A 17,047-nucleotide genomic window follows, 5' to 3' on the forward strand; every position below is an offset into this window, starting at 1 on the left:
GAAAAGTCAAAGCTAGGGAGACGATAGAAGGATCATTGGTTGCCACAGATTCAGGGATGTGTAGGCAGAGCACAGAGGATTTTTAGGGCAGTGAAACTACTCCACATGGTACTAAAATGGTGGATATGTTGTCAAAAACCACAGAATGGACAACACCAAGAGTGACCCTAATGTAAACTATAGACTTTGGGTGATAATGATGTGTCAGTGTAGGTTCATCAGTTGTAACACACGTACCACTCTGGTGGGGATGTTGGTAATGGGGGAGGCTGTGCACGTGTGGGGGCAGGAGGTATACGGGAAATCTATTTTCTGCTCAATTTTGCTGTGAACTTAAAACTGCTCTAAAAAATAAAGTCTACTCAAAAGGGGTGAAAAGTTAATTTTTTAAAAAGGAAATAAAGTAGACTGTAAAGTAATAGCATCCCATGTTTGCTGTTTTTAAGATGTATCTAGAAAAGTCTGGAAAGAGCTAATGATGACGATATTTACTGAGCCATGTTCCCATGATAGGCATAAGCCCTTTAAATGCACTGTCTCTTTTAATTCCCATCAAAATGTTACAGTACAGATAACAAGAGTAGTGATATTGAATATCCTTCTCTTTCCTGGTAGCCTGTCCTTATACTGTTCTACTATGAAAACTGTTACTTCTTGAACAATGCACATTTCAAGTTATTTTTATAGTAAGAAAAAAATGTTTTGAAAAACTTAAAGGACAAAAAAAATGACGACTCCCTCCTGCCCTCCCCAAACAACTGAGTTTTCTGCAGGATTTGGCTTAGAGCCAAACTCTCTCGCCACTGGGTCCCCCAGATCACACTCTTCTGTGATTTTTTACCAGCTCTAGGTTGGTGGAGGCTATACCTGTTCCCAGTGTGTCCTGCTGCTCGTCATCTGTCCTACATCCCTCCTGCTTCCCTGGGGACTACAGGTCCGGATGCCAATGAATTTGGATCAACTTATTTCTGTCTTCGAGAGAGCCATCCGTGGAGGAAGGGCTGTGAAGCCCAGGGGCCTGGGTTGTGACATACTTACAGCCAGGAAGCCATTGAGGAAAGATAACAGTCTCTTCAAGGAAGAATAAGGAGTGTGCATTTCAGCCATGTTGATCAGGCTGTGGGCCCTGGCCATTTAAGTCAGCATCTTCCTAAACCTCTGGGCTACTGTTTCCTGAGATGGTCGAAGTCTGGCGGGGGTGGCACCAAAGCTGACTTGCTCTACCCCTCTCTCTCCTGGCTGCCTGATCGTCTGCAGAGGAGGGGGCCCAGCTGCCACCACTCTTCAGTCATAAGCCTTTATCACATCACAATTGGATGCTGGAGCAAGGCTCCTGGTGCCAGGGAAGCAGGTGTCTCAAACTATCCCCTGCTGGCTCCTCCAAATAGGACACATCAGGGGAGGAGAAAAGGCATGGTGGCTGCCCTGGTACCCCCAGATGTCACCAGTGCCCTGTGGGTCACTGCTCAGCATTGACTACTCATGTGGTTGACTGGGGCTCCAAGGGGAGTAGGGGCCTGGGCTGTCCTATTCATGGCTGTGTTCCCAAAGCCTGGTGCTCAAGAAACCAGTGTGGAATGCATATAGTAGGTGCTCAAGAAACCAGTGTGGAATGAATGAATCAAGAGGCTCCATGATGCAGGAATCTAGCTATAAGCCACCAGGGCCCCGAAGCCCCTGTCCACACATTAGCTCATTCTTCTTGCAGGGCTCAGAGAGGCCAAGATAAGCGAGGCCTCACAGGAAGCAGGGTAAAGGCTGGGCTTTGACGCTTCAAGAGTGTCGTGAAGGCAGAACCTGTGACACCCCCCTCCACCCCAAGAACCAGTCCTTTGTCCATCTGGGGCCTGCCCGGCCAAAGCTTGTGAAGTGATTGTCCTTGCGCCCATGTGTCATTGATCACTAGGACTTTCTTGATGATAACAGAAGCATAGAGGGCATTCTAGGGGGAAAAAAATTGTACGCATGGGCAGAGAGCCCCAGGCCCAGCTCTGTCAGCCCCTAGCGCACATTGTCTTCCTGCCTACCACCCCATCCAGGTCCATGCGACACCACCCGTGTACCCCTCATGCTCACACCCTGGGCTGGACTGTCTGTGCCCAGGTCCTGGAGGGCTCAGGGCTTTCAGAACCGTTTATGACCACTAGGCCAGCTTAAAAGAAGAAAATAATTTACACTTGAATTAATCTAATGAATGTTTGTCAAATCTCTTGCTTCTTGGAACATGTAGAACTAAGCAAGACGTTCATGGAAGAGGGACTGTATCCTCCCTGGAACCTGGGCCATGTTCACAGCTAGGAGTGTGTTTTTCTAAATGGTCATTTAAAATAAGGAGCCTCAGATTCAGGGGCTGAGGGCCTAAAAGCGGGGGTGCAAAGGAGGGCGAGAAAATGGGGGTGAAACGGAGCATGAGAAAATGCAAAGTGCAAAGGAGGGTGGAGAAAAGAGGGAAACAAAGAGGGTTAGGATGGAGGCAAGGATGCAAATGAGGGTGGTTAAAAGAGCGGCGGATAAGGGCGGGGAGGGTGGGCGGCAGTAGGTGATGTGGAGGTAGGAGGGCGGTGAGCAACCCGGGTGGTAACTGGGGAAAGGAGTATCCCGTGCGCGCAGCGTAAGGCGCTCCACTCCGTCCTCCCGCCCCCCTCCCTTCACCGCACGGCGGCGGCTCGGGTCCCGGCCTTGCGCGTCCCCTGGCGGCCGTCAGCGGAAGCGCGATCCTACGTGTGTCAGACTCTGGCTTCTACCTGCAAGATACATCCATCCAAATGTGCCTCCGACCCCCAGAGATGCCGCTCAGCCCGCCAGTGTGAGGAAATGGTGGAACAAGCCCTACCCGCCAAGTCCCCCCAATACACATGCATTAAATTGATGCGAAAAGACAGAATTGTACAGGCATTCGACAAATTACTACAAATGAAAAACATTTGTCAGAAAAGCATGCAGAAAACCAGTGCAAATTGATCAGTGACAATTCAAAGGTTCCGGAAAATAGTGAGAAGTTCCTCTTGAAGTGACTCTACAGAGCCATTGGGAGGACATTTAAATACCATTGTAGAAATAACACAAGAGTCCCTCCAATATTTCCTTAATAACAAGGCGTAAGGTATATTGACGTCGTCCTAATTTATTTTTCCACATCCTTGGTCTCCTTCCTTATATTTTAGGAGATGCTTTTTAAAAGCAGGATTTCCAAGAAAATGGAATGTCTTAAACACACACACACACACACACATATACACATTTATATTAATAACCCATGTTGGTCTATGAACTATCCTTAAATTTATGGATTTGGGTCAACCCAGTCTGGACCCGCTCTAGTTCTGAGAGCTGCGACTCTTTACTCTTTACTTTTAATAAACTACCCTCTTTTACAACTCCTCACACACACAAAAAAAATTATGGATTTGTCACCAACAGCAACAATAGAGGGCTCAGGAGATAGGTTTACCTGGTGGACTGTCCATTTAAAACTTGCAGCATTGATATATTTGTGTGTTTAGAGCCCACAAAACTTGGATCCATGCAATGGGCTTAGCATGTGGCCAGCGCTCAGGCAATGCCAGCCAGAACTGTCATCTTTTTAAAATTGTGACTATCCTTTCTCGCCCCATTCTAACCACAGAATGAGTCTGGTGGTTTAGCTCCTGTCTTAGAAAGGAACAGATCCTCAAAAAGTTAAACATAGAATTACTGTATGATCCAGCAATTCCACTCCTATGTTATACACACAAGTAATTGAAAGCAGGGACACAGACCCACGTTCACAGCAGTACTATTGACAATAGCCACAAGGTGGAAATAAACCAAGTGACCATCAGATGAACAAAATGTGGCGTACCTTTACAATGGAATATTACTCAGCCTTCAAAGGAGGGAAATTCTGACAAATGCCACACCATGGGTGAACTTTGAAAATATGCTGAGTGAAATAAGCAAGTGTGTTAGTCAACTAAGGCTGCCTTAACAAAGTACCACAGACTGGGTGGCTTAACAACAGAAATTTATTTTCTCACAGTTCTGGAGGCTAAAAGACTGAGATCAAGGTGTTGGCAGGGTTGGTTTCTCCTGAGGCCTCTCTCCTTGGCTTGCAGACGGCTGTCTTCTCTCTGTGTCCTCACTTGGTCTTCCCTCTGTGTGTTCCCTCTTATAAGGATACAAGTCCTGTTGGATTAGGAACCACCCCAATGACTTCATTTAATCTTAATTATCTCTTTAAAGGCCCTATATTCAAATACTGTCACATTCTGAGGTACTGGAGGGAAGGACTTCAATGTATGAATTTGAGGAGGATACAATACAGTGTGACTGCTGGATGCCACCGAACTGAACACCTAAAAATGGTAAATTTTATATCAAAAAGGCAACAAATAACAAGTGTTGGTAAGGATGTGGAGGAAAGGGAACACTCGTGCACTGTTACTAGGATTGCAAATTGGTGCAGCCACTATGAAAAACAGTGTGGAGTTTCCTAAAAAAATTAAAAATATTAATAGAACTACCTTATGATCCAGCAATTTCACTTCTGGGTATTTATCCAAAAAAAATGAAAACTCTAATCCAAAAAGATATATGCATCCCTGCATTCATTGCAGTGTTATTTACAGTAGCCAAGATATGGAACCTAAGTGCCCATTGATGGACAAAGGGATAAGGAAGATGTGGTACATGTATACAATGGAATATTACTTGGCCATGAAAAGGAATGAAATCTTACCATTTGCGACAATATGGATGGAGCTAGAGGGTACGCTAAGTGAAATAAGTCAGACAGAGAAAGATAAATACCATATAATTTCACTTATATGTGGAATCTAAAAAACGAAACAAATGAACAAACAAAACAGAAACAAACTCATAGATACAGAGAACAAACTGATGGCTGCCAGAGGGAGAGGGGGTGGAGGGGAAGGGCAGAAAAAGTGATAGGATTAAGAAGCACAAACTGGGGTGGCCGGTTCGCTCAGTGGTTGGAGCGCAAGTGCGCATAATACCAAGGTCGCAGGTTGGATTCCCACATGGGCCAGTGAGCTGCGCCCCACCGCCCCCACTAGATTGAAAACTAGATTGAAAACAACGACTTGACGTGGAGCTGAAAAACACACTGTTCCCCAATATCCCCCAATAAAAAATTAAAAAAAAAGAAGTACAAACTACCAGTTATAAAATCAATAAATCTTGCAGATGTAATATATTGCACAGGCAATATCAATAATATTATAACTATGTACTGTGACAGATGGTTACTAGATCTATCATAGTGACTGCTTTGTTGGGTATATAAATGTTGACTAACTATGTTGTACACCTGAAACTAATGTAATTTTGTATCTTAACTATATTTTAATTTAAAATATGGTCGATTTTATGTGTACAGGAATAGAAGCCCCCTCGTGGTGGGAGGTGGAAATGACTGGGTTGAGCGCGCAGGTCTGTTCTTGCAGCTCCTATGGAATGTCAGTCATCTCAGCGCCCTCGGGCAGTGGAGTGGGTGCAATATTGCCCCAAACGCTAAAATCCATGTCCAGCTGGAGCCTCAGAACATGACCTTATTTGGAAATAAGATCATTGCGGATGTAATTAGTTAGGGATCTCGGGATGAAATCAGTTTGGATTTAGGGTGCGTTTAGGCCCTAAACTCAATGGGCCTTGGAGGTTCAATGTTGTAGAAAAATGATCCCAGGTGTTGCTAAGATGAGGAGGCAGCTTCCAAAGCTGTGCATTCAGAACAATCCCAACTTTGAAAAATTAGCTCAGATACCTGTTCTGTAGAGAAAAATGACCAGAAAGGAATCCACAAAAATGCCAGCGTTGGTGGGCATTCAGGAAAGTTTTTTCTTATGTAGTCTTTTCTGAAAATGTTCACAAATTGTGTATAATAAGTATGTATTCCTTTGGCATGCAGGAAAAAATGTTAAGAACATGGAGGGATGTTATGATTGTAAAAGGGACCTGGGGATCAAAGGATCAAAGACGCTGAATGATCAGCCGGGACCTCTGCATTCTTGGCAGGGCTTTCTCACCATCTCAGGGGATGCTTCTTTCTGAGCCTGGCGGGAATACTGAAAGCCACGACCTCATCCTGGACTACGCAAGTGAGAGAGAATGTACGGAAACGAAAACCAGCTCTGACCTGAAACTTAGCCGGTACTCAGGGTCACGGGAAACAATCCCACCCAGCACAGGAATTTCTTCCACAGGCGGCATTCAGACTGTTTTCTGTGGTTCTCTCTGGAAAGATCTGAGAGAGTTGGTGTACACATTTCTTGGAGCCTTTACTCCACGCCAGGCACTTAACAGTCTGGAACCTTCCCTCCCATCCTTGGAGGTAGGTATGCACCCAATTTACAGATGGAGAACCAGAGGTATGATGGGGGAAACCTTGTGCCCCAGGTCACACCGCTGAGATCTGACGGCTGGTCTTCTGACTTCTGAGTCCAAAGTCAGGGCTTCTTTCTGACCGGTGGCATCTACTGACTCACTAATTCATCCAGCAAGTATCCCAGGGCATGCCAACCACTGTGCCACAGTGTCTGCCATCCCGAACTCAGATATTTTAGGGACCCAAATATGTAAACAGACAATTACAATATTGGCTTCTTTCTGAGAACATTAGGTGCTGGGGATCTCACTATCTGACAAAGCAACATGCTTCATTATTGATGGGCTCCAGTCTGACTCCCTTATTTGTTGGGCTGGCAAGTGCTCAGGCCTTCATGAGGCCAGGGGGACTCCGAGCCCGTACCTGTCCCATTTGGAAGTCCAGCCTTAGATCTGCCTCACTACCTCCTCCTCGGCCTAGCTTCCAGAGTCGGCCAAGGTAGCCTCTGACCCTTCACCTTTGGCCTTTCTGACACCGGAAGACCCTCGAGACCTCACCAGACCCCTTTTTAATGTGTTCAATGTGGACAGATGGAGCAGCTGGCACCAATATCTAGCTTCCATTATTTAAAAACAAAATGAAGTCCGTTTTTCATCATAAAAGTAGCCTGGGCTATGATTCCACTAATATGAAATACCTATAATAGGCAAACTTATAGAGACAGAGGTAAACTAAAGGTCACCAGGGGTGGGGGAGGAAGTTATTGCTAAATAAGAATTTCTGCTTGGGGTGATGAAAAATCTTGGAAATAGTGGTGGTAGTCGCTAGACACTGTGACTATAACTAATGCCACTGAAATGTACACTTAAAAATAGTGAAAATGGCAAATTTTATATTATATATATCTTACCACAATTTTGAAAAGCATAAAAAAGTAGTCCATGGTTAGTCCTAAAACTTCCAATCTAGAGAGCATCCCTCTTACTTTCACATATTCCTCCAGATCTTTCTACCTTATATTAACCTTTATAACATTATTCTCTTAAACGAGATGGGTCCTCTCCATGTCACCTCACCCCACAATTTCAAGGATTCCTGTCTGCTCTGTTCATTGGATGTCTTCAGTACCTGATACACAGTAGAAGACCCATTGACAATAAAGACCCATTGACTCTTTATTCAAATTTCATTGAAATGAGAAAACCCTGTGTCTGGAGAGATCCAGTGATCCAGGTGCAGTTCTAGCTCTGCCCCGCACTGGCTGTGGGACCCTTATCTGTTGATTGGCCTCAGTATACCTGAGTCTTACCTGCAAAATGGGCTCAAGAAGTGTTTTCACATGAAAATGTGGTGGAATTGGCACCCTTATACACTGCTGGTGGGAATATACAATGGGACAACCACTTTGGAAAATAGTCTAGCGGTTCCTCAAAAGGCTAAATGTAGGATGACCATATATGCACCCAAAAGGAATGAAAACACACACACACACACACACACACACACACACACACACACACACAAGTCCTGTGCTTGTATATTCAGATTGGCACTATTCACAAATAGCCAAAAGGTGGAAACAGCCCAAATGTCCCTCCACAGATGAACAAATAAACAAATTATGGTCTATCCACACAGTGGAATGTTATTCAGTCACAATCAAGAATGAAGTTCTGACACAGGCTACAATGAGGATGAACCGTGAACACATGTCACTAAGTGAAAGAAGCCAGATGCAAAAGACCACATATTGGATTATTCCTGTCATATGAAAGCCCAGAATAGCAGGTTATTGGGGACAAGAGACAGGGGACAGGGGAGTAAGAGCTAAAGCGTGCAGGGTTGTTTTTTTCAGGTGATGAAAATATTTTACAATGGCCTCTGATGAAGTTTGCATGTATCTGTGAACATACTAAAAACCATTGACTTGGACACTTTAAATGAGACATTGCATGATATGTGAAGTATATCTCAATAAAACTATTTTTTTAAAAATAGATTTTGCTTCTGAGGTGGAGTTGAGGAGAAGCTGCTGGCAGAGGGTGGCCCAAGCTCAACTGTCCAACTGTGGGAGTAAACTTGAAAGACTGAGGAGGGAGGAGACCCAGGAGAGCACAGTGCCTGCCCACAGCTCAACCCAGAAGACTGAGGTGAGGTCAGTCCAGCCCCAAACTAGTAACCATTTCCTTTTTGGCCTTAAAGAAATAGGCTGTGACCTTACTTTGTGGCCTGAAACCACAGAGGAGGTTCCCTTTGTGGGATCTCCCATCCCACATCGGAAGTTGTTCCTCATGGGTTTTTGGAGCAAGCACCGTGGGTTCCACGGCCCTGAGGTCTGGCCGGAAGCCTCCTGGAGGCCCCGTCTGCTCTCTGCATCACTGGCTCTGGCCTGTTCATCACAGTCTCCTGACACTCTCTGCTTTACCCATGCCACCCTCTGGACCCTGGGGTGGCTTTGCCTTCATCTGACTCATTTTAACTTCATTTTCTCTTTAAAGACCTTATCTCCAAATACAGTCCTATTCTGAGGTCCTGGGGGGTAGGGCTTTAACACATGAATCTGGGTGGGTGGGCAGAATTCAGTCTCTAAAAGGAAGTGAGAGCAGGAAAGGAAGGCAGGTATTAAAGGGGGTGTAGGGCTGATTAGCCCCAGGGTCCCTCTGGGAGATAGCATGTAGGACAAGCACCGGCACGCAAGGGAGCCGGAGATTTATCCAGCAGCCCCCACTCTCCCTCCTCCGGCCCTGTCAGCCACTGGCTGAGGGCTGCCCTGGGGAGGTGTTAATCCTCAGGCTCTCCTCCCCTACTCTGTGCAGCCTCCAGAGAAAACTGTTCTACCAAACTCCTATTCATCTCTCAGCGTTCAGGAGCACCTCCACAGGTAGCCTTCCTTGATTCCCCCACCTTTTTAATGCACATTCATTAAACCCAGGCCTGTCTGACCCCAGAATTTGAGCGCTCAATCCTGTGCCACAGTTGTCCCCAAGGTCACATCAGGGGATAAATGACCACTTCTCTGAATCTTGGTTTCTCGTCTGTTAAATGGAGTGATAGGCCAGTGGGAGAATAAAGCTGGGCTGGGTTCATAGCACGGGGCTGAGCCTGGCCTGGAGCTGCCTGGGTAGGATCCCAGGTCAATCCTGCTACTCCACAGGGTCTCTCCTCTGCCTTGGGGGGGACACAAACAGGATGGTTATGAGCACAAGGCAGGATGCAATAGTATTGGGTTCAAATCGCAGCTCTGCCACTTACCTGCTATCTGGCCTTAAAACGGTGACCGTACCTCTCTGAGCCTTAGATTGATTTGCTGAGCAATTATTACGGCAGGCTGTGTTCTAGGATTGGGAACACAGACATAAGCAAGGCAGAGAAGCATCCCTTCCCACCTGGAGCTGACATCCTCCTGTAGTGGTGTTGGAGGTGGGAAGTGGGGAGGAGACGATAAACAGATGTATAATATAATCTGAAATGTCAATGGACAGATGTGTCATAAAGAAAAATAAAGCACCATCTTCTACTGGGTGGTCAGGGAACGTGGCCTCTGGAGACATGGCCTTTAAATTGAGACCTGAGACAGTAGTGAGGTAGGAGCCTTTGGATACCTGGGGGAAAGACATTCCAGGCAGAGGGAAGCGCAAGTTGTACAGGGCTTTGTGGGCCATGGGGAGGACTTGGGCTTTAACCCCCAGGAAGGTGGGAGCTATGGAGGGTTCTGAACAAAGGAGGGCTGTGTTCTGACTCAGGTGCTCACAGGCACCCTCTGGCTGCTGCAGAAAAGTCAGAGTGTAGGAGGTGAGGGCAGGAGCCTGAAGACCAGGACAGAGGAGAGTGCACCACTGCAAGTGAGAGATGAAAGAGGCTGGCTCAGGGTGGAGGGCTGAGGAAGAGGAGAGAAGTGCTCAGATTCTGGCTAGATCCCAAAGGCAGAACCCACAGGCTTAGCACTGGGCTGTCTGCAGCGGGGCAGGGGTACTTCCTACATCTGATACATGATCAATTATAGATGCTGTGGTCTCCTGCCCTCCTCCTGGCTAAGGACAGCTTTTAATCACATTATCACAAACTCATCTGCTTTCACCTATCACATGATCAGTTCAACGCAGGGCATTATCCTGTTCATTTTGGCCAATGCTATAAAGTGATCTATTGTTTAAATCTTCATGTCCCTGATCGTGGGTGAGTGAGCATATCTTTGCGAGCTTCGCACTTCCCTTTTTTTAAAAACCACTTTCTTGAGGTATGATTGACATACAAGAAGCTGTACATATTAAATGTACACAATATGATGAGTTTGGTGGGTTCGTCTTTTGTGAGTTACCTGTTCCTGTTCTTGACACATTTTCTAGATGAGGGTGGAGGGCTGTCCTGTTCTGGTTGATTTGCAGAAGTTCATCAAGCCTAGGTTGGTTTCAGACCTTGCAAATGTTATCTCCCATAAAACAGACAACTGGGCTGGCCCGGTGGCTCAGGCTGTTGGAGCTCCGTGCTCCTAATGCTGAAGGCTGCCGGTTCGATTCCCATATGGGCTATTTGGCTCTCAACCACAAGGTTTACAGTTGATTCCTTAATTCCCTCAATGGATGGTGGGCTCCGCCCCCTGCAACTAACAACGGCAACTGGACCTGGAGCTGAACTGCGCCCTCCACAACTACAATTGAAAGGACAACAACTTGACTTGGAAAAAATCCTGGAAGTACACACTATTCCCCAATAAAGTCCTGTTCCCCTTCCCCAATAAAATTGAAAAAAAAAGAAGTCCATTCATTTAGAAAAGAAAAATGTTTCTCCCGCCCTTTACCCCAGCCTCACCAGCCTCTTGGAATTCTTTGAAGAGGATATCTAGAAAATCAAGTAAATATGGGTGTATACATTTTCCCCTAATATTTTGCAAAAAAGATGGCTTCCTATATACACCCTGTTTTGCACCATGTTTTTCTCATTCAAATCCACTCCGTATACATTGCATATATGTTGTTCTCATTGTTTCTTTTATTTAAAAGAAACATTCTTTTTCACAGCTGCATAATATTCCATTGTTCAGCCAGAGTAGAGCCAGCCCCTTGTGGATAGTCATTACCATTCTTGGCTGTTTAGTCAACACTGCCACAAATGTCTTCGTCATTTTCTATGGAAAGACTAGATTTCTAGAAGTGGACTTTCTGAGTCCAAGGGTTCATGGGTTTGTAACTTTGAAACATCCAGCTGATTTGTCCTCCATTTGACATTTACTTAAGGACACCTGTGCCAGCGACACACGTGAGAATTGGATCTTCCTGAAACAAACCAGAGGGTATCCCTGCCCTGCTCCTCTACTGCTCCCCACTACCCACTGGGCTATACCCAGGTCCCCAGTGGGAGGCCTTCCACTACCCTTGAGTCTCCTCCTCTCCTCCCTGCCCCCCACATGGGGGACTTCTCCTTCTCTGGATCTCGCCTGTGAGTCCCTCTGCCTGGGGCTTCCTCCCTATCCGGTTCCACCTGGCTGACATCCACTTGAATTTTAGGTCTCAGCACTGACATCACCTCCTTCCAACCCCCAAGCCTGGCATACAGCAGGCGCTCAATAAATACTGGTGGAATAAATGAATGAAAGAGTCAGGACAGGGGAGGGGACAGGCTTATGGGACAGATGAGGGGGTCTGTAGGCTACAGGGAGGGGCGTGTCTCTCTCCTAGGGCAATGGGGAGCCACAGCAGGCTTTATGTAAGGGAGAGGCATGAGGGACGATTCCATTTATTTACAGGCACATTGTTTTTGTGCCATGGGCCCTTAACAGTGGAAGTTTGTAAGTGCATACAAAACCTCGATGGTAAAGGAAATCCATTACAAACCCATTATATTGGGGTACAGTTATCAAAATATGTTTTAATTGTAGTGAAACTTGTGCATCTTTCTAAACACACTAAGTATGAGGCTGAGTGACAGGTCAAGTGACTGCTATCCTTAGAAACAGGGTGGGCATGAGTGATGAAAGTTTTTCTCCTCTAAGTTTATGGACAGCCTTAAATTCTATTTGCAGACCTCTTGGGTGTGTGGGGATCCTCATGAAAACTCCCCAGATGATGGGATGTGATGAGAACACCAGAAAATGAGCAAAACTAAACAGAGGTGTCACCAAAAGGGATAAAGAGTGATTTCCAGGGACAATGGACTAGTATCCAGACAGACAGCTTCAGGTGGCTGGGCCATCTGTTGAAAGACAAACAGGAAGCCTGAGGCCTGCCCCTCTGGCCTCTCTGGACTCAGCCTTTGTCTTTATGATTTAAACTCCCAAAGGCAGGACATCCCCAGCTGGCTTCTAGCTTCCTTCCCTCGCAGGAAAAACAAGGCAGCATCTCCCTAGGTTCTGTGCTCAGCATCTCCTGAGTTCTGTGCTCTCTTGACAACACATCTTAGGCCCTCATCATAACCACTTAGAGCCATCTCAGAGAGTACCATCCATATTTCACAGATGAAGAAACAGGCCCAGAATGGATCCATGTCACCCAGCCTGGCTGGCTAAGCCAGGATTGGTATCTAGATCTCTTTGGATTCCAAGTCCTGCCTGTGACTGTTCCTACTCTGAGTTTACCACTGACAGCAAGACACTCATTCATTCATTCATTCATTCATCAAGTGATTCACCAAGTTGCCAAAATGCATCTGAAGAACTAGGGAAGGGGCGGACGGGGGCTCAGTTGGTTAGAGCGCAAGCTCTGGGCAACGGGGCTGCCGGTTCGATTCCCACATGGGCCAGTGAGCTGCGCCCTCCACAACTAGAATTAAGTCAATGAGCTGCAGCTCAGCTCCTGGGTGACCAGATGGCTCAGTTGGTTGGAGCGTGGGCTCTCAACCACAAGGTTGCTGGTTCGACTCCCTCAAGGGGGCTGCGCCCCCTGCAACTAACAACAGCAACTGGACCTGGAGCTGAACGGCACCCTCCAAAAATAAGATTGAAAGGACAACAACTTGACTTGGAAAAGTCCCGGAAGTACACACTGTTCCCCAATAAAAGTCCCGTTCCCCTACCCCAATAAAATCTTTAAAAAAATTTGAAAAAAAAAATGCTAGTGGCTGCTCCTCCTCTCTGGCAACCCACACTGGTAGGTTGATAACCTGGGGTGATGACACTACCTCCGGGGTTAGTTGGAGCCCGGCTACAGCAGGCGCTCAGGAGACACTTGTTAAATGAATGTCCCTCGCTCCTTTCTCCTTCACCCTGCCTTACTGGCTTACTCCCCCAACTCACCTCTCCTTGTAGGTGAGAGGGTGTCCTGGGCAGGGCAGCTGCGGGCAGGACAAGTGCCCTGGGCTGGCTGGTCCTGCTATTCCTGCTGCGGGCACCAGGGGACAGTGTGCACCCACATTCCACTCCCCCACCCCAACACCCTCCCACCCCCACCACTGCCACTTGCCTCCAGCACCCCTGTTTGGGAAGCAGAGGAATGCATCCCTCTGCTATCAGGCTGAGTTCTCCCATTATGCTAATGGTAGAAACGGGAGGCAGCAGGGGACAGGGAGGCATCAGGGTCCTCTGGACACTGGACCCCGGTCCCACTCTGCCTCATTCACTCTTTTATTGAGCACCTACTGTATTCATAGCCCTCTGCTTGGCGTTGGGGACACAGCAACAAATAAGACAAAATTCCTTGCTCTGATTGAGCTGACATTTGAGTAGGGGAACGGAACCAGACAGTTACAACGAGGGTGGTCAGGGCTGTGATGGGGAAACCCAGGGGCTGGTGGGGGGAGCCCAGAGGAGCTCCTGACCCAGCTTGGGCAGGAGAGAAAGGTGGTCAAGGAAGGCATGAGACCTGAGGAATGAATAGAAGTTTGTACAGATAAGGATGAGGAAACAGTGCTCCTGTCAAAGATCTGGAAGCAGCTGCTCACCACGCCTCCCCACCCCACCCCCGCCTCCCTACCACAGAAAGATAAGTGACATTGATTATAATATAATGTGACACTGATTCAAATAGTGAGGTCATAGAACAAGCACTGAGCAGCAGATCAGGAAAACAGAAGAGAGGCCAGAAATAAGTATGGAGCACCAACTATGTGCCAGGTGCTGGAGACATCTTAGAGACAGATAACCTGGCCACCTGGACACAGCATGCTCAGGGCTATAATGGGGGACGCACAGGCAGCTGTGGGAAGCAAGGATGTCCAAGCAGAGATTTAAGGGATAGAGAAGAGGTCAGATGAGTAGAGGGTAGAAGAGCATTCCAGGTGGAGGGAACAGCACTGGGCATCGGTGTGAACAGAGACGGTCTTCAACTCTACTCCATTGCTCACACAGACGTCCAACTTGCCAGCGAGTTGATCTGCAAGAACCTGCCCTCTTCTGGCCATCTCCTCAGTCACCCAGCCCAGTCATCTCCCACCTGGACCAGTGCAATGCTTCCTCCCAGGTCTGCAGGCTCCCAGGCTCCCACCCTCACACAGTCTGTTCTCCCACAGCTGCCAAAGGAGGACAAAGTCCCCAACAAGCTTGGCCTCTGTTTGAGCAGCTGTCGGGGTCACCCCAGCCCCACCTGGCTGAGTCAGGCTTGAAGAGGCATGGCCTCACCAATCAGGTCTGGCAGGAACTTGGCTCCAGGCAGCTGGGCGGGGCCTTTGCTTGGTGGGATCATTGAAGTTGTGTTTCCACCAAGACAGGACTTGGAGTTACTGGGCTCATAGCCCCTACCAGCTCCTGTGTGGAATCACCCCCTACAAAACCTGGAACATGATGCTCCCAATGTCCTTGCCCCATGCTGTGTCTGACTATGAGCCCTCATGGAGCAGATGAGGAAACAGAGACTCAGAGAGGTTGAGAGATTTACCCTCAGTCACACAGCCTGACCTGGATTGGGACCCAGCTGGTATGTAGAGACAACTACTTTGGGGTCAAGGTCCCTGAGTCACAGATCTGGAATCACAGATCTGGCACTCATTCACTGAATGAAATGGGGCAAGTCACTCTGCCTCTCTGAGCCTCAGTTTCCTCATCTGTAGAAGAGAGATGATGACGGCAACCACATGTGGGAAGGGGGACACCATGTGCAAAGGCCCTGAGGTACAGCTATGTCCTAGTGTTTAGAGGAAAATTGAGGAAGCAGACAATTGGAATGAAGTGATTGATGGAGAGAGTAACAGGACAGGGAGGTGACAAGGGCAGATCATGCAGGGCCTTTTGGGCCTCGGTGAGGAATTTGGCTTTTATCCTGAATTAGATGGGAGCCATGGAGGATTCTAAGCAGAGGAGGGACATGACCGGACTCAGGTGTTCCCAGTCTCCTTCTGCCTACTGAAGGGGTAAGAAACTGGGAGGGGTGAGGGTGGGAATCCAGAGACCAGATAAGATGGGGCTGGACTGGAAGGAGGTAGAGGGGAGGGGAGAAATCTGCCAACCTTTGCTCATATCCATATTTCCTGCCCAGCCTGCTCTCAAGCAGGGACTTTAGCCCAGGAGGCTGCAAGTTGGGGTGAGGATGACTCTGGGTGGGGCACAGCAGGGAGTGATGGGCGGGGTCACACCTGGCCTCTCTTATGCCAAAGTGGCTGGACGACTCTGCCAGGTACTTAAGCTACTGACACACATGTGCACATGTCACATGCCAACGTGGGAGCAACCCTGCTGTGCCCTCACTGGTCTGGGGCTAAGGGCAGGGTATGGGCGTTCTCCCACAATCCAGGCCTCCCTCCTGTGGGCTCAGGATCTGACATTTATCCACTGGACAACTGGGGCAAGTTACTCTGCTTCTCTGGTCCTCAGTTTCCTCATCTGTAAAAGGGGACTGGTGACAGCATCCATACACAGGAAAGAGAACAGCACATGCAAAGGCCCTGAGGTAGAGCTGTGCTGTAGTATCTTCCAGTTTCAAATTCTCCCTAGGACCAGGGCTGGAAGGGCCATCAGGAGGAATCTGCTCATGCAAAGGCTTGGAGGTGAGCAAGCGATTGGCACATTCAGAGGATGAATGAGGGCTGGAGAATTCTCTAAGACTACTGTGGTAGGGCTGGGAGAGGGACCATTGGGAAGAGACTAGAGACCACAGATTAACCAGACATCCCCACATCCTCCTCCCAGTGGAGGCTGCCAGGCCAGTCCAGCTTCCCAGACTGGCTTACTCAGGTCCCACCACCAGGTCCTGAATCACATCTCCTGGCTCGTCAGAGCCCAAGTGGACCAGTCCGCCTCCCTCAGCCCGAACTGGGGCCCATCCCATGGAGGACTCAGAGAGCCCTGTGATCACTCAGGCCTGGACAAGCGCCCGAACACACCTGTGCCTCAGTTTAATCATCTGTAAAATGGGAGAAATGAGAGTTCCTGTCGCTCATGTGAATTTCAGGGCAGCACTTAATAAACGTTCACGATTATACTAATTATGGTGATTATCAGGAGGCAGAAAGAGCTTCACCGAGTCCGAGACCCCCACCCCCGGCCTCAGTCCCGGCGTCTCTCCTCCTCTCCCCACTCAGAGAATCGGTTTCCCCACCCTAGCCCCGAGGGCGCGGGGGTGGCAAGGGGCCACGCGTCCTTCCCGCCGGCAGGGGCAGCACGGAGCAGCCTGGGACACCCGGAAGGGCCCCGCCTCCGGCCCCGGCCTCGCCCCGCCCAACCCGGCTGCCCAGAACCAAGGACGCGGCAGCGGCGACCACAACGGGACCGTACGCGCCTCGGTGGCGGTGGCGGGACGCGGGGCCCCATGGCGGCCGCCGAGCGCCGCGCCTTCGCGCACAAGATCAACAGGTAGCGCGGCC

At 48.4% G+C, this 17,047-nt stretch overlaps 2 protein-coding genes across 7 annotated transcripts in view; one reads left to right on the forward strand and one right to left on the reverse strand.

The window, feature by feature from the left end:
- The window catches only part of TSPAN16 (tetraspanin 16), a 30,279-nt gene that overhangs the window by 12,693 nt on the left and 539 nt on the right, over positions 1-17,047 (reverse strand). The window lies entirely within an intron of this gene.
- DOCK6 (dedicator of cytokinesis 6) overlaps positions 16,901-17,047 on the forward strand; it is a 40,996-nt gene continuing 40,849 nt past the window's right edge. For 5 of the 6 annotated variants that reach the window (XM_033134408.1, XM_033134402.1, XM_033134404.1 and 2 more), the window contains exon 1: positions 16,909-17,036. In XM_033134408.1, coding sequence (XP_032990299.1) covers positions 16,993-17,036 — 44 coding nt within the window. In that variant the 5' untranslated portion in view covers positions 16,909-16,992. Of the gene's footprint in view, positions 17,037-17,047 lie in introns of all 6 variants that reach the window. The other variant, XM_033134405.1, reaches the window with a different exon arrangement.

This window comes from Rhinolophus ferrumequinum, chromosome 18 (assembly GCF_004115265.2).
Source record: "Rhinolophus ferrumequinum isolate MPI-CBG mRhiFer1 chromosome 18, mRhiFer1_v1.p, whole genome shotgun sequence".
Taxonomy (NCBI): Eukaryota; Metazoa; Chordata; class Mammalia; order Chiroptera; family Rhinolophidae; genus Rhinolophus; species Rhinolophus ferrumequinum.